Source organism: Hipposideros armiger, unplaced genomic scaffold (genome assembly GCF_001890085.2).
Source record: "Hipposideros armiger isolate ML-2016 unplaced genomic scaffold, ASM189008v1 scaffold_21, whole genome shotgun sequence".
NCBI lineage: Eukaryota > Metazoa > Chordata > Mammalia > Chiroptera > Hipposideridae > Hipposideros > Hipposideros armiger.
The window spans coordinates 666,042-687,652 of NW_017731371.1; the positions used below are offsets into that span (position 1 = coordinate 666,042).

A 21,611-nucleotide genomic window follows, 5' to 3' on the forward strand; every position below is an offset into this window, starting at 1 on the left:
ATGGGTGAATGTGTGTGCATACATCCCTTCTCTCCCTAAATTAGTTTGGAAGTCTGTTTTACACAAAGGACCCTATCCTCCAATTCTGTTTTGCAGGGTGGTGACAAGTATCAAAATATTGTCGGGAAGGTGTAACTATCCAGGGAATAAACCTAAATATCTGCCTGGGTTTGTTTTCTTTAGTATCTACTTTTACCATTACTGCTACTTTAATGAATTTTGAGCCAGTATAGCATAACTTTCTTTTACCTTTCACTGTTTTCCAGTGGTAAGTATGAACTGTGTGTTGTATGATAGACATTCTAAGTCATTCCCTTACACAAGGGCTTACTTTGAGCATAACTTGAGTGGATAATGTCTGCCTGAATGGCCAAGATATTTTTAGTGTTTCAATTTAATAGTCTCCTCTTTTCATTTATTTTCAAACAGTTTCTAGCTCTAGCTGGAATTGCAGCGTCTCAACTCTTATTACAAACACGCAGAAGCCCACAGGAATCGCTGATGTGTACAGTAAGTTCCGCCCAGTGAAGCGAGTTTCCCCCCTGAAACATCAGCCAGAGACTCTAGACAACAATGAAAGCGATGACCAAAAGAACCAGAAGGCAGAGTACCAGAAAGGAGGTGATTCTGCCCCATGCCCCCAGCCTGAGGAGTTCAGCCCTGGAGACAGAGAGGGCGGCCCCCAAAGTAAGGTCACAGAGTCCAGCACGTTACTGGGCGAACTGGAGCATTATGACCTCGACATGGATGAGATTCTGGATGTGCCTTACATTAAATCCAGTCAACAGCTTGCCTCTTTTACCAAGGTGACTTCAGAAAAAAGAATTTTGGGTTTATGCACAACCATCAATGGCCTTTCTGGCAAAGCCTGCTCTACAGGAAGTGCTGAGAACTCGCCATCCAGCATGATGCCATTTTGTGTTCTTTCTCCTGTGAAAAGCCCTCACTTGAGAAAAGCATCATCTGTCCTCCGGGACCAGCAAAAGCTCTCCACCGAAGATTCGGAGAGCTCGCCTCCCCTGGTTAAATGTGGGTCTACATACGAGCCTGAAAGCCAGAGTAAGGACTTCCTCAACAAGACCTTTAATGACCCTCATAGTCGAAAAGTTGAGAAGCCGATGCCTGACTGCCAGCTTAGGGCCTTGCATCTCCCGTCCTCAGCAACAGAGCCCAAACTAGATGAGCAGATCGGTGGCATGAACTGGACCAGCTCCCAAGGCCCAGAAGAAAGGAGCGAGTATCTGAAAAAAGTGAAAAGCATCTTGAACATCGTTAAAGAAGGACAAATATCTCTGCTGGTAAGTATGATTCAGCAAACATATGAATAATTTACAGACTCCCATTTTTACCCGTTCTATTCATTTGTAACAGAATGATGATACTGTTTAATGTTTACTTATGGATTTAGTTAAGTGACTTGACTTTCGAGTTTTAAAACAAAGTTAGGAGGTTAACGCTGTGCAAAGACTAAAACAAAGTTAGGAGGTTAACGCAATGCAAGACGAGTGGCTATAGAGGGAGTGTTATTTCACTTTAACTTTGTATGAATTCAGCTGGAATAAGGACACTTAATCTAAAATAAAAACAAAACACAAAAGCCTAGCACTTTCTTTAACTTGAATCTTAATGTCTTTCTTTTTGCTTTTCTAATGGTTTCCAATGCCCTCACCCAGTTATTTGTGGGGATGTCAGTTCCTTGCCGATGGTGGACCTGGGAGATACGGGAACAGAGGGCCTTCTGTTTTATCCTGATCATTATTCATAGGAGTTGGAGCAGGATTTTGGAAAGCTTGTGCAGATAGAATCTTATCCTAGAGCGTGATTGGCCTCGTGACCCACATGGAGATCTCACTAGCTCTGTATGTCTAGGAAGCCTGAAGAGCTTTTCCAAAGGCTCTGGACAGAGTAACATGATGTAACAAAAGTCTGCTCTGCTTAGGCTCAGGGAGCTGAACTGAAATCACACTCCATCTGCCTACATTGTTCTTTTCTGGCTTCCAGACTTGGATCACACAGTAGCGAGCCTGGGCTAATGCTATGATGTTAATTAAAGCCTCGTTCAGGAATAGCATTACATCTTGGCAGTGCGATTCTATTTAGGGTAAAGTCATGCATAGATATGTACATTGTGCTTGGTCTGTTATTACAAATCTTATTGTTATAATAGGATGATATGATTGAATAGATTTGCTAAATAAAGTTATAGTTTTTTGTGGGTTTTTTTTTTGTCCTGAAAATGTCTTTTCCATCTCTCTTGGCTCTTCCTATTTCTCTTTGGTTCATTCCTTCCTTTTGTCCTTCCCATGTTTTCATGCCTCCCAAATGATAACACGTCTCCATTTACAGTCTTTATCAACCAGCTCATACTCAGGGGATGAAACTCACTCGAGGTGAGAAACACAAAGGCAGGTGGCCTCCTGATGTCCCCAGGAGTTTGTTTGGGAATAAAAGTGTCTAGAGGTACCCAGGGGAGCTCTAGTAGCAGTCACTATGTAGCTTGTAGTTAAAGCCAATTCTCCATAGTTCCAGGCAAAACAGATGGTTGAGACAAGTAGTTCACTCATTCAGAAAACCTACAACAGGGAACATCACACAGCCTGGCTCTCAGGACTTAGCAGCTGAGTGGAAGAGATGAACAGGGAACCTGCCAGTTACCATAAATGTCATCACAGTTCTTTGGAAGCCAGTTTGGAGCCTCCCCAAGCTTGCTGACCTATCCCTGTCTCTGTGTCTCACATGACTATAAGTCTCTTGAACATTCACATTCTTAAAGCGTAGTAAAACACAAAAATGTAATGGAAAATCATTAGAAACAATAGCAAGGAATTCTGACTTATTAGATCTCCATGCCTGCCACCAGAGCTTCTGGAAGTTCACCTCTTCTTCCCAGTCCCCAGAGCAAACCCCCCACCCCCAGCATCTCATTCTGCTGTATTGACTAAGCTTTTTAATCTTGCTATTTGTACAGCCACACCTAGCTGCCGACAATCTAGACAAAATTCATGACGAAAGCGGAAACAATCTCTTACACATTGCCGCGTCGCAGGGCCACGCAGAATGCCTGCAGCACCTCACTTCTTTGATGGGAGAAGATTGCCTCAGTGAGCGAAATGCCGAGAAGTTGACTCCGGCGGGCCTGGCCATCAAGGTAACTGGTTGGGGGCTGGGTTCTCCACTGCTCAAAGTTAGAGTTCCATTTTCTAAGATTCCTAGTGAGCTAATGTGCTGGGATGGAGAGAGAAAAGAGTGATATACCAAGCAAACAGCAAATGAACATACTACATTTAAGAGATGAATCGTTTCAGTCGCTAACTGCTTTGAGATTTTGAGACTGCAGGCCAATTTATTGTGCAATGAGGGTGAGCTTCACATCAGCTAATAAAGAGGAAGGGAGATGACCTATTGAGGTTCTAAGAACTTTTGTTATTCACGGAGACTGCAGTTTAGGCTCTGAACCACACCTGGATCTATTCGAGACTGCTTCATTTTTTCCTAATGTGAATATAATGAGCAAAACAAATGAGGACAAGGTGTATTTTAAGGGATGATAGCTCTCAGGAGCATTCCAGGTAATGAAGTGGGCTTCTCATGGATCACATTGAAGTTTCAATGTCTTCAGGATCAGGAGTTGTTTAGCATATAAGTGCTGAGTTTGAGTTTAGCTCTTACAGAGCACAGTATGCTCTCTGTCAAAAACTACACAAATTAATGCCGAGTGGGATAAGTTAAAATGTAGAAAGCGTGATACAGGAAGACCTGGTATTTTATAGCACTGCAGTGAGTGCCTCTGTAAAAATATATAACACATCGCTAGAAAGTTAGCTATCAAACTAAAATTACTTTTAAGGTCTTTGGTGATGTGGAATTCCGTTATATTTATCAAGAAGCTAGAAATGAGGTTCAGGGACTACATCTTGTGCCTCTACATATGTACTTTGCTTTACATAATAATGTCTTCTGAAAGCTGAATAATCATAATTTTTATAAGTAGAATTATATTGAAATGTTATTAGAGGAACTTGCTGGTTAAAAAAATCTACTTGCTAATTCACTGAAGAACATATAACATTTGAAAAACAAGTAATTGGTACCTTACCTCTAATGTAGGCAACTCTGAATTTTTGAATCTTTACTTACCATTCAGTAAAATTTTATATATTAAAAGTTGTCTTCTATTGTATTTAGTTTTACTCAGTGGTAAGGTATTATTTCAAAGATAGTGTAAAAAATAACTTTTTGATAAAGTAAAAAAATCTATGATGCTAGTAGATATCATTTTCCTTTAGTTGTGAATGATGCTATATCAAATTAAAAGCTGACCTGCCAGCAGCCATCATGAAAAAAGAGAAGTCAAATGTGAAGTTGAGGTTCAGCATAGTTGATTTCAACAATATGTACTGAGTCCACTGGGTACTGTGTTAGATGATGGTAATACAAATTTGAATGCGCCATAGTCCCTTTCCTTAAGAAGCTGATAGCCTGGTAGATAAGGCAGGTGAGTTATCAGTAATTCAAGTGCAGAAGGCAAATTCAGGATCTAGCCCTATGTCAGAATCCTGTAGGAAGATAAGAGTTGGGTCTTGTCCTCAATGGACATGTGTCAGTGATGAATAAAAAATTCTTGTAGTGCCAATGAACATTGACCTTAAAACACTGTTTCAGCATTTACAAAATATTATAGCTTAATAATGTATAGTTTTCCTGACTAATGGTCGATTGTTGACTATATTCTACCTACCTAATAGGATAAAAAACTTTTTCTTAATTTATATGCCCTAGTACTGTTTTGATAGATTCAGAATCTTCAGAGTAGGGAGATACATAAGACACTTAGTGGTCATTAAGCCAACTCTTGGTATAAACTCCTCCTGTGGGATCCATATTAAGTATTATTCATCCTTGAACTCCTCCAGTGAACAAAGTATTGCCATCATACAATCAGCGTGCAAACTTAGCACATTTTGTTTGTTTGTTTGTTTGTTTGTTTGTTTGTTTGTTTGTTTTAATGAAGAACCCATACAAACCCATAAGATACAAAAGGTTTTATAGCTTTGGAGTCTCAGGCTTTTCATCCTTTTTTTCTGGACAATGATTTGAAAAATGGAAGTGTTCTTCTGTGTCTTTGTGTAACCTAGAATTTACAAAAGCAGTAAATACAAGTTTTTTATAAAAATGGCCACCCCTTTTAGAAATCTGTCCTGATACATGTCCTATTTCAGTCCATTCAGTGTATTTTGATGGACAATTAGTACACTTGAGAGACTCCTAAGAAACCATCATTCTTCTGTTTTAGGACATTGTTGTGAACACCAGTAACTGCCTGGTGGTGTTTCACCTCATTAAGTACAGTCCTGGGAGCGCTGCTGTCATTAAAGACAAACAAACTTGGTACAAATGAGCAGAAGTTGCTCAGATCATATCACTTGACTGACAGGAAGCAGAGGCATAGATAGGGTATCAAATAAAAAGATTACCTGAGTAAAAGGACCTTTGAAGTCATACCAAGGCTTAAGAACAACTCTCTCCCACTCATAAACTTAAATGGAACATAATAAATTCTTGCCAGTTACGTGCAGAATTTATTGAGTGTTTCCTGGGGGACCCAACACTAGATACTCTAGAAGTTCAGGGTGTTATTGAGTGCCCTTTGAAAACAGTTAAGCAAAATAATTGGAAAGAAAGATAAGTGAAAGCACTGTATTTTCTAAAATGGGGCCAGAACAAGAAATTACTTTAGGAGCTAAACAGAGATGGAATGAAATAACCTTAATTCCTTTTTTATTTCTCATTCAGTCCTTCTGATTAAGCAAAATTGAAAATGTTGGTCTGGTGAGAAAATGTTTTCAAACACAACCTACTGACATTCCTTTTTAACATACAGTGAATGACCCAAGGCTCAGAGACTTGAGCAGGCAAAAATCCCCCACTAGAATTTAATAACATTTTTTGTTTTCTTGGGATTTCTATTTATGGCAAGTGATACTGCTTAACTCACAGCAGTGATATATTTCTTTCTGCCCTTCTAGCATCATTCTACTTACTTAAGTGTAGGCTCCTTGAATAACTAGACCTAATAGACATCTAACAAAACATTGGACGAAATAACAGTAGAAGTCTTCTCAAGTGCACATGGAAAATTCTCCAGAATAGACCATATCCTAGGCCATAAAACAGGCCTCAATAAATTTAAAATGACAGAAATCATGCAAAGTATGTCCTTCAACCATAATGGAATGTAGGTAGAAATCAATAACAGAAGGAACTTTAGGATATTCACAAGTATATGGAATTAACTCACTCTAAAATAATCATTGTATCGAAGAAATTACAAGGAACATTGAAAAATATTTGTAGATGAGTGAAAATGCAACATACCAACATTTAAAGATGCAGCTAAAGCAGTGCTTACTGGGAAATTTATAGCTGTAAATGCCTATGTTAAAAAAGAAAAAAAGAAGAAAGATCTTAAAGCAATAGCCTAACCTTCTACCTTGAGAAACTAGAAAAAAAGAAAAGCAAACTAAATTCAAAGCGAGTAGAAGAAGGAAATTTTAAAATTCAAGTGGAAATCAATGAAATAGAAAATAGAAAAACAAGAAATAAAATCAACAAAACCAAATTTGGTTCTATGAAAAGATCAGACAAATTAATAAACCTTTAGTTAGACCAAGAAAAAAAGAGAGAAGACTCAAATTATTAAAATCAGAAATGTTGCCTTATATGTCTGTGTTCGGTATAAATACCAGTTTATATAAACTGTCATGCCTAGGAGATGCTCAATATGGTTCCTTTTCCTTTCTTCATTCAGAGGGAATGAAGTATATTGTATCAGTGGTTTATTGTTGTTGTTGTTGTTTAATCCTGGTAGAAAACATTTGGCACGTTCAAATTGTATGATTTAAGGAGAGTCTATAATGAAGGATTTATACAGTTAAAGACTGTGAGTGGGATATAGGGGGCCCAAGAAGGAAAGTGCAGTATCTGGGGATAACACCCAGTACACTTAGCAGCCAGCGCCTGAAGGGGCTGGGGAAGGACATGAGAGAGAGAGAGCTGAATAGAAGGACTGGCTGACTTTTGACCTTTGACTGGTGGAGGGACTCAGGTGGCCAGTGGCAACCCCATGGCAGTGGAGGGATGGGAGAGGGGGCAGGTAGGGATGAGCCAGGAGCAGAGAGGACCTCAAACTTCTTCTTTCCTGATCCCCGGCCATCCTTCTCCATCAGCCAAACCCAGCCAGGGAGCAGGGGAGCCAGGGCATACATATCAGCCTCCCCTGGCAGCAAGGAGGGCAAAAGAGGGAGAAGGTAGATCTGAATAGGGCACCGGGAAGCTATTCAACACACACCTGATCGTGCTAGATATTCCGTGGATAGTTGGAAGTTGACTACTTGAAATTCCATAGGAGTAAATGAAGAATGAGCCGATTACCTCCTCCGTCTTGTTTTCAGATCAGACTTCCCTGTCTTCATGCCCACAGTGGCTCTTTTCTCCTGTGCTAAGGTCCCATGCTGTGCAAACCAGGGAGGCAGCTGAATATCTCATTTGTCTTATAGAGCAATTGTGAGAGCACCGAGGTAGCACTCTGATAGTATCAGGTAACAAGTACTGTGTGGTTAGTAAGCCACCATGTTTCATCTCATTTGATCTGCACAGGAACTTTATGAGGTAGTTACCCCTAACCTTGCTGTTTCACAGAGGAGAAAATTGAGTATCAGAGAGGTGAAGTAACTCGCTCAAGGTCTAGTAACTGAGTGGTGGATTAAGGATTTAAATCCATTCCACAGGCTGGGTCTTAGTAGGTTATGTAGGTCACAGCTGCCCCCCTGGTTGTGCAATGTGGGACCCGGGCACTGGAGAAAAGAGCTGTGGGCACAGCCGGGGAAGGCTTCAGTGAAGCAGCATTGCAGTACGATAGGATTATTTTCTCTTTCTTTATTTTGGAATCCTAACATTTTGACTTCGCACAGGGAAAAAGCCTATTCTAAGAGTTAATGGATAAGCAAATTGTGATCTACTCAGACAATGAAATACTTCTCAGCCATAAAAAGGAACAAACTATTCCTACAAGCAGTTGCTTGGTTAAACCTCAGAGGCATTATGCTGAATGAAAGAAGCCCTATTCAAAAGAGTACATACTCTATCTTATGGTGGCAGAAATCGTATCAGTGGTTGCCTGAGGCAAAGGTGAGGCGGAGTTACAGTTACAAGCAAGTATGTACCATATTTTGCTGTGTATAACGCATACCCACGTTTTGGCCCAAACTTTCAGGGGAAAAAAATCTTTCATTTTGACTTTTTAATTCAAATTTTTATTTGTGTACATTTAGGTACTTATAAATAATTATAAAGGAATTTTAGCATTTATTTCTTAACATAAAATGGTACAAGAAATTTTATGTAACAGATAATTACAAAACACAAGAGCATATACAAGGTACAAGAAATTTTATGTACTGGTAACAAATTTACGATATTTATGCATCATAGAAGGCCAAGAACTCTTCATCATTGCAAGTTCGTCATAAGTTCAACAAAACCAATTCTCATATTCCAGGGTATTATTTTGCATACGGTCATCATTATTGATTTCTTTACACTTTTAACTCATAAGCAAAAATAAAAGAAGTAAAAACATTTATATAGATACGGAATTAGTACTACCAATGTATTGTATAATAGCATTCTTATTTTTCCCTCACAAATTTGGGCAAAAAGTGCACATTATACATGGCAAAATACGGCATTTATCAGAATTCATCAAGCTGTATACTTAAAAAGGGTGTATTTTTATAGTATGTAAATTATACCTCAATAGAGTGATTTTAAAATAACTGATTAAACTTATGAAAATGTATTTAAGTAAATTCTGCGTTGATTTAGAGCCAAAACTACATATCAGAAATATAATAGGTGATATACCTATATTGTAAATAAATTAAGACAAATATAAAAGCCAAAATTCATGTGATTTCTTGCCTTGGTAAAATTACCATCTACAAACTACTTTAAAACCTGAATTACCTTGAATTTCTTTCTTTTTTTTTTTTTTTTAAATCTAGAATGGTCAGTTGGAGTGTGTACGCTGGATGGTGAGTGAAACAGAAGCCATTGCAGAATTGAGTTGTTCTAAGGATTTTCCAAGCCTTATTCATTACGCAGGTTGCTTTGGCCAGGTATGAAAAAAATTTTTATTATCAGATTTGTAAGCAATCATATTCACTGCAGTATTTGTAATGAAAAAATATTTTAAACAACCTAACTATTCTATAGTAGGATATTGTATAAATAATGAAGCTACATCCATATGATGAAATTTTATGAGAAAATGTTCATTATATAATATTTAGTTAAAATGTATGATACAAAACTGTTCCTGTAATTTGGTACCAAATCTGAATTTTGGAGAGAGAGAAAGAAATAGGTAATAAGACTAGAAAAAACTGTCAAGACATGTTTATAGTAGTTATCACTCTATAACTAAATACTTCTTTTGTATTTTCCAAATTTTCTACAATACACATTTAACTTCTGTCAAAAAGAAAAATGATAAATATTCTTGAACCCAAAATTAAGAAGAAAACCTTTAATAAGAGAGAAATTGAGGAAATCTCCCTCCGTTGAAGATGAACAAGCACGCTAACTAGATGAGTCTCAATTACAACCAATTTCTACATTAGGAAAACCCAGTGTGAGTAATTGATGTGCACAAATCACTATCTACTGTATGAAGTGAAAAATCCTCAGTAACTTTCTTGGATGGGGATGAATATAAATTATCTTTTTAAAAAATGAAACCACAAAATGCCAATCTCAGTCTTTAAAAAATAAAGTCAGCACTGTATTAAAATAGATTTAGTCATATTTGTTTGTGGCAAAGAAAATTGCTTCTCTTGCATATAACTGTATCCCCTTTGGCTTCATACACTTTCCCCAGTGGCAGTAAATTGTGGTATTGTCAACAAGAGATTATGCTTTTTTTTTTTTCCCAAGCATGACAATCTCAAGTTCAAAAAACTGACTTGGAGAATATTACTAAAGCCTTTCTTTAGTAGGTGATGTTAGGTGATGGTTTATTTTGTGCCATGGTAACATAAATTTATGTGTATGTATATATAAAAATATAACTATTTCCTGTATGTACCAGGCACCATGCCACTGGAATTTGTGTACATTTTCTGACTTATTCCTTAGTATAACAGCCCTATTAGATCATGTTGTTTTTATCTCCATTCTATAGATGAAGAAACTGAAGAAAGTTCAGTGACTTGCACGTGGCCTCATGGCTAGTAAAGAGCAAAAACACTGGATCTCACTCAGGTCCTGTGACTTCAGGGCCAGATCTTCTTTTGTCTCCATCTGTGTACATAGCTTGTGTAACTTTCTTACTACAGTGGCGTTGATATAGCTGAAGGAGACTTTGGGTTTTTTTTACAATTTTGTCTAACAGCACATTGTGATACGTATATGGAACACCTTACACAGCTCATTGAAGAAGTGAGTGCCTGTACTAAATTTATTAAATGAAGAAAGGAGCAGGAGAACATTTAAAATTTGTAAAAGCCACTGTCTTTGAAATGATTACTCCATTTTCTTTGTGGATTGTACAGCCATGGTAGCCTACACACAGTCGTAATAGTTAATAAGCATTTGCTAAGGATGCCCCTTTTTTTTTCTTATCCTGGCAAAGGGCAAAATACAATTTTCGAATGACCCAAAGAATTTAATCACTGCCAATCTTTATAAATACTTTTCAGTATAAAATAGAATTTTATTTATTCTCAAATTGTCAGAATAATTGTTTCATTCCTGATTTAATTTGCTTATAATAAAGCCTAACAAGGAATTTTGATATTAGTGGAAAGGCTGCCTGCACTTTTGGTAGAGTTTGCCAAAGAAAAGGAGGAAAGGATCGCATCACTGTTCTGAGACTCTAAGTAAATAATGGGGCATCCAGCATTCTTTGTCTTGGGAAATGTTGCTTTTATATGCCGGTTTCTCTATTCAGCTCTCACAGTGGGTTTCTCATAATTTGGAAGCTATTGGGACAGAACAAAAGAACGTGCCCTTTCTGGGACTAGTTGGGTGACAGCGTGGCTTACTGAGTTCAACTTGACGAAAATAACAGAAATGAGTAGCCTATGGGAAGAGCAGTGTCGAACATTTGCTTCATGCCAGCATCAATCTTCAGGTTGTTATTTCAAGCTGATAAGCATTTTTAATGACCTAAAGCATGGCTTTGAGCAAGGCAGTCCAGCAGAGCCCTTAGGATACATTCCTATCCAAGTGGAAAATGTAGAAACCCATTAGAACCGTAAATTCTGTCCAGCCACCCTACATCCGCTGCAGCCACTTATGTAACAGATAACCTGTGGAGATGCTGAACTTGGAACCATGACAAGGCTAATATTTTCACAAGGAAGACTGTTATTGAACAGCTTTCTAATGGATTCAGCACATGCAAGTTTTTCTCTATCAAGCAGGCACTTGAGTGTGTTCTGGTTTTGTTTCTTCAGTAAATATCTCTGGAAAGGACAGTACAGAGGAAAATTCCTCTCTTGGTTTATTTTACTTGCCCTCTGCCCCTCATATAGATTCTTAAAGGATGTGCTCCATTGGACTCCCAATTTGTGTCCTTTTTCTTGTAAAAATTACCTTTAAAGATTCCAATACCACAGGGTAGCCAGCAGTTTTTAGTGGTATTCTGGAGTGATAGATCTTTGGGTGATAGGAATTGATTTTCCTCATCTTGACACATGAAGTCTCAGAGGGTGCAATTATTTCATTGCCTGATTGTACCTAGCAGAGCTGGCACAGAGAGCGTGAAGGTGAAAGCCTTGGGGAGACGCAAGAATGAGCGGGGGTTCTCCTCGGATAAGCCTGCTTTGCCGTCTCTTGAGAGAGATGTTGCTGGCGAAACAATTGAGACAGAATTGTCTCAAGTCAAAGGTACAGCTTGTGTAGCTTGGGTCTGTTTCATTCTAACACGAAGGTTCAAATGGTCTCGTGCAGGCTCCCAGCAAAGCTATTGCCCTCGGCTGCTTGGGGGCTGCATGTCTTGCATTGGTCACTGGTTTAGTGGACTCCATGTTACTTTCAACCTCAAACCAGTGATCATTTTGTTTCTGAATCATTCACAGGACTTTTGGTCAAGAGATTCTGCTGCTGCTAAAACAACCTCCATCATAGCAATGAGCATTTACCAAGAATACATTTTGCCCACACTGTGGTATTCATGCTCCATTTTAAATGTCTGCCCTGCTACAGATTAAAGGGGGAGGGAGGCACTTTTTGACAAAAGAAAAGGTTCAGCAATTCCTATGAATGGTCGTGAACAGTGATGTGCATGCTGGTGAGGGGGGAGCACTTCCACAGGCTGTGTGTTATTGTTTTTCCACAATTTACTTTAAAAAGGGAAATATTCCTTTGGCTTTATTGTTTCACCATCATGGGGTAGAAATAAGTAAACAACACTGAGAATGCTGCGACTGCAGATGAAAGCAAAATAGAAAAATCTTGGATTAGCATGAACTTCCATCTGCTTTCCAAGGGACTGATCTTGGGAAAAGCATAACCGACACGGAGCTCCGTGAACCCACGGAGCGTGAATTCTGTGACCCAAAGGGTACAAAGGGAGCGTGTCCTTTATGGAGTCAGAGGTCATGGGACACTGAGTGGTTGTGGATATTCATACTCAGAAAACAGGAAATGTCACAGAGAGCACTGGCTCCTGACTCAGGCTGTCTGAATTTAAATCTTAGCCCAGCCGCTTACTAGCTCAGTGGCCTTGTTATATATATTTTTTTTAATTAAAAAAAAGAAAAAAGAATAGGTCCTCCTGGATCTGAGTTCCCTCATCTTTAAAATGGAGATAATGGAGCCTTCTACCTAGGGTTGTTCTGAGGACTCAATGGGAAAAGTCATGTAAAGCACTGCCCATTGCAGGTACTAGGTAAATGTTGGATATTACGATTATTGGATATCTTCCAGTTTGTTATTTTTATTGCTATCAATATTATTTAGCTTATTTATTTCACCATAAGTAAAGTATAAGAAAAACTCACCAAAAAATTATTTAGGCCTTAACCTATTTAATCAATTCTTAGATTTACTTTTTTTTTCACATTTTACTATCTCTGGATTCTAAATTTATCTTACAATAAATGACATTATTGAGTTATCGTTGGCCATTTTTTCTTTTTACATTTAAACATCTCAAAACCGGAATGAATCTTCTAAGTGATGGCTTATTAGATTTGATGATGTATGATCACAGACAAAGCTACCTCCTTAAGAACTTATGGTTGCATCAAAAACTGTAGAGACTTTATTCATACCAGTAATGAACCTGTAGCATACTTTTCAATTGCACGCTTTATTAGACTTTGTCCAGCAAATCTCATAAATTTTATGTGTTAATTGCAGCAAATTGCATTGCCTTTAGGAACACATAAAACATAACATTAAAACCAAAAGAACTGAACACCCCACAAGAAGAAACCAGTAGATGAAGGAAGTTTTCAGGCACGAGATGAAAGCTGAATGTATAGATGGATGTGTGTGGGTGAATGGATGGAATGTAAGTTGGAGAGACATTTTGTAAAACAAATAATATTCAGAAGAGCCTCCCCATCCATGTGCATTGGATGGTCTCTGAAAGGAATACTTTTGGGAAAAAGAAGATCTAAAGTTATATTCTTCCTTTAACACCTCCTCTGAGAGAGAGAGAGAGAGAGAGAGAGAGAATGGAGGCAGGGAGGGGGCACTAAAGGTCTAAGGAGAGTAGACACCATTGCATACTTATATTCATAAGGGCGGTCTTGGTTGGAGAAAACAGCTGCATTTGTTTTGTACTCCCTACCTGTTATTTGTCAACTGTTTAAACTGTAGGCCAGCGAATCTTTGCTGATATGTTTTCCAGAATCAGAGCAAAAGGCAATATTTCTCTGAAAGTGGATGCTAAATGCTTTTACTAAAACCAGGGGATTCTAGCCATCTCCATGTCCAGCTCAGAAATCCTAAATATTGGTTGTTAGACCTGATGTATAGTCAGCCAGCCTGCTTTGGTAGTGTTTCTCTGCACAATATCATAGAAGAGATTTTCATTTCCGTAAAATATCTCAGGGGACAGGCAATTTGCCTATGTTTTTACTACAGTAAATTGACCAATGCAGAACACAAAACTGAGTTTCAGGTGCTGAGCAAAGACCTGTCCTATTCTGAACAATAAAATAATAGTTCTTCCTTTACGTAAGTCTTACATATTGAATTGGGTAAGATCTTTAATTGTAAGGAAGAGTTTTCCATGCCATTGTAAGAAAGGATGGCAGGCCATTGTAACACTATGGACCAACCCTGACTTGGAGAGCCATCGAGACAAGGCAACTCTTGCCTTTGCCTCTCACAGACCTTGTCTTGTTCTCCCAGATTATCAAGCTCCTGCAAAGTGTAGGTCTTTAGAGTCTTTTCCAGATTTCTACAAGGGGAAAATTCCTAGTCCTATGAAATGCAGCGTTCCATTTCCTACAGCCCCATTAGCAAAAGTGAAAACACTGTGAATTGTACTAAAGAGCATTTTTGGCACAAGTGGAATAGATATACCCACTATAATGTTTAAGTGAATGTGAAAAATATGATAACATGCGTGACCAATAAGTATGTATAAAACACTTCCAATATCTTGAACTTTTCTGACCTTTCCTTACTAAAGAAAGAAGCTGCTAGAATATAGAAAATATACAGTTAAATCTTCATCAGTTTTCTGATTTGTAAAATAAGGGTGTTTGAATTGGATGATTCCCTAAAATGTCTCGCACACTGCAGTATTCAGATTCCATGATTTAATGTGGTCCAAGCCAAGTCCCTATAATCTTGAGAATGACCCACTAAAGATGGCAGGGCTCTCCTTTTCACTGATAGAGTTGCAGCAATCTACCCTCTTGGTATTTGTATGCCTTACCATAGACTTCAAACCCAATGGTATGTCCTTTCTCCTGAAATACATCCCCTCATCTGGATCTTTTCTGGGGTTAAGATCACATGGTGCAATCATCTGTCTCCAAATACAAATAATCTAGTTTTCTTTTTCTACCGAATCAGGGAAAATAAAGCAAATGGTACCACCTCATGTATGTGAAACATTACTTGTGCTGGTCCAAATTTCAGCTCTAACTTTCTGCAAGTTTGCCTCTACAGCAGAGGATTAAGCCTCTCAGCAGATCCTTATCCAGATGGTGAACTCCCAGCCTGGCCTCCAGGCTCTGCTCCACCTCAACCTCTAAAGATACGGAGGGTTTCACTTTCTGTTATCCAAGGTCTGACTGCTTTTGCAGCCCACACTCACTCTGCTTTCCCCGGGCGCATTCTTAGTAGGTTGTAGACTCGTTACATTTTGCTCTTCTTGCTCTTTGAGGGGCTTACTCCCTGCTTGCTCATGTGGAAAAGTGAGGTGCAAGCGCTCAGCCTGTCACTGATGTCCCACATGCCTTGGTGAACAGGGCCCTGCACCCCACACGAGGGGTGAAACATGAAAGGAGCTGGCTGTTTTCATCCAACATTCCTTTAGCAGATTAGTTGGCATGTTCAGAAGGTGAAGGCAAATTTAATCCAGAAAAGTATAAAAGTTCATGACCAGTCCGAGCAAATAACTGAAAAAAAAAATCCTTTAGAAGGCTAAGGAGAGGTTCAAGGCTATTTCAAACACATGATCATCTTTTTAAATGTCAAATTCCACCCGCTAAACTTCATGCTGTTGTTTTTACCACTCTCATATTTTTTTAACATTATACTTAATTTTTCTATTTTCAAACAGTGAAATCCCATCCCCCTGCTTTCTCCCGAGGCCAAACATAATATGAAAATACCACAGAGACTCAGTGGCTAAAATGTAAACGGACTGTGGTAACACACACTGACTGCTCTGTGTCTTTGCTTTGGAAAGCTTGTGTTCAGAGCTTTAGGTGTCCTCCCTTTAACGTGGAAGAAGAAAAAGCTTTCCCTTTAAAACACCGCCAGTGTTTATTTTGTCCAAAAAATCAAAAGGGTCCCAGTTTTATTTTGGTGAGGTTATCTTATACTTGGCAATGTAAGTTGTTGCCTCTTTTTGGAAGCCTGTTGACTGCAGGAGGTATGGAATTAGGAAGGCATGGTTGAAGCATTATAAATTTAAAAGTTAAAGCTAGTTATCGCAACAGTTCAAGGTTTTGTAACAATATTCTTGAGGCCTACAGACAGTAAAACAAAGTAGCAAAAACATTGCCTTGGAATCAAAAGACCTGAGTGCTGGTTTCCATTTTGGATCTGTCTAGCTGTGCGACTTTGAGGAGATCCCAAACTTTCTGCAAATCAGATTTCCCATCTATAGAATAAGTAAGTAACACTAGAGCAGTGCCGAGAGAACGTCCAGCCCTTAAAATTCTCTGAGCGTTCCTCTTTCATTGACTTCAGTCAGAGAGTCGTGAATTTTCAGTTCGTACTGCATGGGAATTTTCCCTTGATCTGGTAAGCTTGGTTAGATCTCAGCTTCACAATTTGGAGTTTTGTTTTCCTCTTGTCTTTGTATTAAATTTCTCAACATGATAGTCCATTAATTCCAAACCCCTTTGTGTTTAAGGAAAAGATTCTTCTGTGGCTTCTTCAGTTTATGCAAGAACAGGGCATCTCATTGGATGAAGTGGACCAGGATGGGAACAGCGCCGTGCACGTAGCCTCACAGCATGGCTACCTTGGGTGCATACAGGTACACAGGCCCTGCTGCTTTGGAGAGAGAAATGAGTTTATCAAGTGATAAAACAAAACAAAAATGGAAATTGGGAGAATGGATTAAACTAGCTTTTTCTATTGCAATAGATAATAAGGAATTATATTGATATATCTGTACTTCCAGAAATCCACATAGACTTAGGCATAATAGCCCTACAAGATTCTCCTTGAGTGTCACAGGATGTTGAAAGGGACTGTTTCTCTTTTCTCAACATTACTTTAAACCCCGCTGCTGAGGACAATAGATATTAAGTACCCCCGTATTCTCAAGGCAGCAGGAAATCAAAACCAGACTGACATCTCTCAGTCTCTCAATGGCAGACTGTTCTTGCTACCATTAGCAGCACCCTTCTTCCCCAGGTGTATGAAAAACAGGACAGATTTTTTTAAAGAATGGATTAGAAGAATTCTTTGGAATAGTAGGCTAGAGAGAATGTGTAGGACTGAGCTTCTCACATGCCCAGAATTGATTACGGGGGGACCTCAGATATTGATCCCCTCAGCTGTTGGGCAGGCTCGCCATGGCCTTGGTTGGCCAGCCACTCCACCCCCAAGCCTCAGATGGACTCATCTTTGAAGCCCAACATGCCTTACAGGTATTACCATGACCTGTGTGTGCAGTGATGTATAAAGGTTAGGGAGCAGAGCCACAGGAGAGGAGAGGGAGGTTCTTCTCCCTGCCCCAAGCCACAGGAGGGGGCATCCAAGAGGGCAGCTTAGAGAGCGCGGGGTTCCTACAAGGGGAGAGAGCATCTCACCTCTCAGGGAATGCCAGCTGCTAGAAGCTGAGCCAGACCTGGGGCCGCCATGCTAACAGCACATGGTAGGATTGCCCGACGAGGGTCTTCAGAAGTTTGGGGCCGTGTGGATGTAAAACCAGATAGACCTTTTCACCCAGAAAAATGTTAAGGCCCTGAGTGACAAAGAAGAGAGAAGGGATAGCCGAAGAGTAGGGGGGAAAGCAGGCGGAAGAGGAGTAGCCCTGCAAGAAGAAGAAAGGCTTTGAATTAGAATCCAAGTTAAAGTTTAGCTTTGGCCTGGAATTTAATTTATGAACAGTGATCATAATTGCCAGAATCAGACCTATCACACCATTCTGACTAAAAATGACCCAATACCTATGGCTTTGTTCCCACATATTCCAGAGATGTGAGGAAAGGGCCATTGACAACTTATGGCTGACGGCCATGATTAGAGAAAATACTTTTACTTCCCTAAGTTCATACTCTTCAAAATATGTTATGTGTACATAACAACTCCAAGAAAGCAACACTTTTTTTTTTACCTTATGTGTCATTTCTTTTATTGCAAACTCAATGTGCTCATTTAACAGGCACTCAGGTCCTACTGTGTGGAAGGTAAACTGTATCTAATAGAGAAAACTGGACAGTGAGAACCGGTTGCTCAGGAAAGAGAGGACTCGGGAAATGACAGGAGAAGATATGGGAAGGCTGTAAGTGTAAAAGGAAAGAGATTCATAAAAACAAAAGGCAGAGGTAACAGCAGAAAGCTCTCTGGAGTGTCTCCTTACAGGCAACTGCTCTTTGGTTGATAGGAAATATTCCAAGTGTCTGGAAGTTTACCCACTATAGTTCGCTAGCATGCATCTTTTCATTTAAGGCACCAAGTTGTAAAAAGAGTGATGAGAAATTGGAAAGTATAGAAAAGAGAGAAATTTAAATTATCACCAGGATCTGCAGAAAGATGAAAGGAGTAGCATTAATGTTTGTGGAAGAAAAATATTGGAATAAAAACCGAAAGCTATGTTTTTCCATTTAATGAAACACTCTAATATTTAATAGTCTTGAAATAACTTCTTTATCAGCTAATAAATGACAGAAAGCCAAAGAAAACCAGCTGATATCACTAATTCTGTTTGAGATTTCAGTTATATTTTTTTCTTTTTAATATGTGAGGAGAGGCAGTCTGTCCTTTCAGAACATTCATCACTCCACTTAACACAAATGATGTTTTTGGCACTGGATACCATGGATGTGGAAACTTGGATAATCTTGGAAGCGTGTCTCTACACTGAGTGAGAGATTTAAAAAGAAATACAAAGAGACTGAGAGTAGAAAAGGGGGGGTGAGCAGTGTTCCTTCTTAGGTGAGAAAGGGACTGAGTTTGGAAAACACTGGAAACAAAACTGCAGAAGCCAGAGTCAAGGAAACAATAACAGGGTGTGTTTACATTGAGTCTCTCGGAGAGCCATAGAGCCCAGGGCCAAGGTGGTCTCCGTGACACGCTCGTGAGGCAGGTGGCCATGACTTTGTGGCAGACTGACCTTTCATGGTGAATGGTCATAAACCAAAAGGAAAACGAAGCTTCTTAACCACCTCTGAGTCTGAGTAGTCTAGGAATTTAAAAATTACCAGTATTTCTTGTGGGAAAGACATCACCTATTACTAAAATAAATCCAGAGGCCTATAATCTGATAGTGTCAAAGAATATGTCAGATTGTGGTAGTGGATTAGTATTGATGTAACAGCTTTTTGTGGAATCTAATGTCATCACAGTATAAATACAAAGAATTTTCATTTTTAATTAATGATGTCAACTATACTCCATCAAATCTCTCTCCTGTACTAGTGATACATTGGCCAGATTCTGTAACATTTTGCTTGTTTTTAACTGTTCACATTTACTCCAAACCAGCGGAGAACCTCAGCCTTATTTCTGATTCAGAGCATTCTCATCCCCAACCCAGATTAGACTCAGGGCTTAAGGGACTTGGCATGGGGATTGAACATGATCAGCTTCTTACATTCCATAGTAGCTCCTATTCCCCTCTCTCTTCTGGGCCCCGATGTTGAGGACAAACAGGAGGTATGGAGAGCAAAAAGTCAACTGTCTCTTGGCCTAGCTGGGGAAAGACATGGCACTCTCCTTGAAAGTTGTCACTGCTTGTTTAACTCACTAGGGTTTGCGCTGATGCTCTCTGTGGGCAGCCTTCGGATGCTGACTTCTGATGGGTGTGGTGGGTGCTGTCATCAGAGGGTCCCCTGGAGCCTCCCCATGGTACCTGACATGGGAGATCTGGCCCCAACCTTACGCCCTCCTTACTCATACAGTTCCCTCCACCTGTGTTGCATCCTGCTGTCTCTTGCTGCTGGAGAACCCTCTCCTTTTTAGTGGGGTGCAAACAGGCTCACACCAAACTCCCTTCTACAGTGTCTGCTCAATCTACGGGGCATATCCTTGCCATGGTGTGTGGTGGGAGTGTGGGCTGCTTCACAGCCTCTGTCATGCCGTTTCTCTGCAGTTGTTTTATTCTTGGTCAGATAGGTTCAGCAACAGATCAAGTGTGCTCCTCAAGGATATAGGAAGAGGTGAACAAAATTCCCCTCCCTCCTCCTTACAGGCATCCCAAAACTTTATGAGCCCACCCTTTGAAAGAGACAGTGCCTCACCACACACACTGCCCTGCACTCCTCATAAAGGAAAGAACTGTAAGGATACAGCCAGCTCTTCCCTTCCCAGTCTCCTTCTGAGGCTGGGCTGGGGTTGATAGCAGTAGGACTGGACCACTGCATCTTTGTAGTCTCCAAAGGGAGGTGTTTGATATCGGCTGCCGGAAGCTCACCAGAGGCGTTCTTATATATGTGGTGGTACCTCTCTCCCCTACCCCATCTTGCCGTAAGCTCTGGTAGCTAGTTTTGGAATAACAGAAAAAGTTCCATTCAACCTTCTGTTAGTCAATTAAAAGTAATGTTCAGAAGGAAGTTCTGATATGATCGCATGTCTCTGCACTTTCTGACAGACCCTGGTTGAATATGGAGCAAATGTCACCATGCAGAACCATGCGGGGGACAAGCCCTCCCAGAGCGCCGAGCGCCATGGGCACACCCTGTGCTCCCGGTACCTGGTGGTGGTGGAAACCTGCATGTCGCTGGCCTCTCAGGTGGTGAAGTTAACCAAGCAGCTAAAGGAGTAAGTGCCTGTGCGTTCCCTGAGAACAAGGTCTGGCTCATCATTGTTGTGCGTAGGTGTCAGCCAGGTGCTTTGGTAAGCTCCACCCATGTGGGTTGTACGGGGACTTTCTCGCATTCTCCTCATCTTCTTTTCTTCCTCTGTCCTGAATCCTCACAGCCGGCATTCATGCTGAAGATGCCATCTCTGCAGGGGCAAGATGATATTGAAACAAACAAACGGGATTTAAACCACGGTGGACAAGGAGACCCCCTCTCCATGTTCCCATCTCAGGGCCAGATTACATAGCAGATGTGGAAAGCACACTCAGGGCCATCATTCCCCAACTTCTGTCCTTAGTATTCTAGGAAATTGGAAAGTGCATGAGAGAGAGAAAAAGGCTACATAGAGATGGGTCAGTTTCTCAGTTTTCTCCAAAAGAATAATGTATAATTGGGTAATTACAGACAGGTACTATGGTAACTATCTCTACTTTGTATAGCCACAGTATACTCTACCCTTTGGGCTCCAGGACACAGAAAGGTCCAGGAGACAGGATGGAAAACACTATAGTTTTTCCAGTCCACAATTCTCAGCCGGAGACATCTTGAGTGTCTTTTCCTATTAGAGTACCTTTACCAACTCTTTATAGTTAGTAAGCATAGTTACTATTTAGAAATGGCAACCTTCAGCTCTGTTAGAAACCCTAATCTACAAGCCTAGGTATTATGGCTTGAATTGTGCCTTCCAAAAGAGAAAAAAAAAACCAGTGTGTTGGAGTCCTAACCCCTAGTACCTCAGGGAGTGACCTTATTTGGAGAGTTTTCTTAACAATGAGATTGTACTACACACAGTATTTCATAACTTCCTGTTTAATTTAAGTAAAGTATGAGGTCTAGCAATTAGGTTCACGAACTCATCCTAGAAAAAGTGCTACATAC

General features: G+C 39.9%; 1 protein-coding gene across 1 annotated transcript in view; it reads left to right on the forward strand.

Annotated features, from left to right (window-relative positions):
* Positions 1 to 21,611, forward strand: part of SNCAIP (synuclein alpha interacting protein) — a 150,522-nt gene that overhangs the window by 116,982 nt on the left and 11,929 nt on the right. The window contains exons 4-8 of the mRNA XM_019635308.1: positions 430 to 1,298; positions 2,969 to 3,148; positions 9,063 to 9,176; positions 16,613 to 16,738; positions 20,522 to 20,691. Coding sequence (XP_019490853.1) covers positions 430 to 1,298; positions 2,969 to 3,148; positions 9,063 to 9,176; positions 16,613 to 16,738; positions 20,522 to 20,691 — 1,459 coding nt within the window. The remainder of the gene's footprint in view (positions 1 to 429; positions 1,299 to 2,968; positions 3,149 to 9,062; positions 9,177 to 16,612; positions 16,739 to 20,521; positions 20,692 to 21,611) is intronic.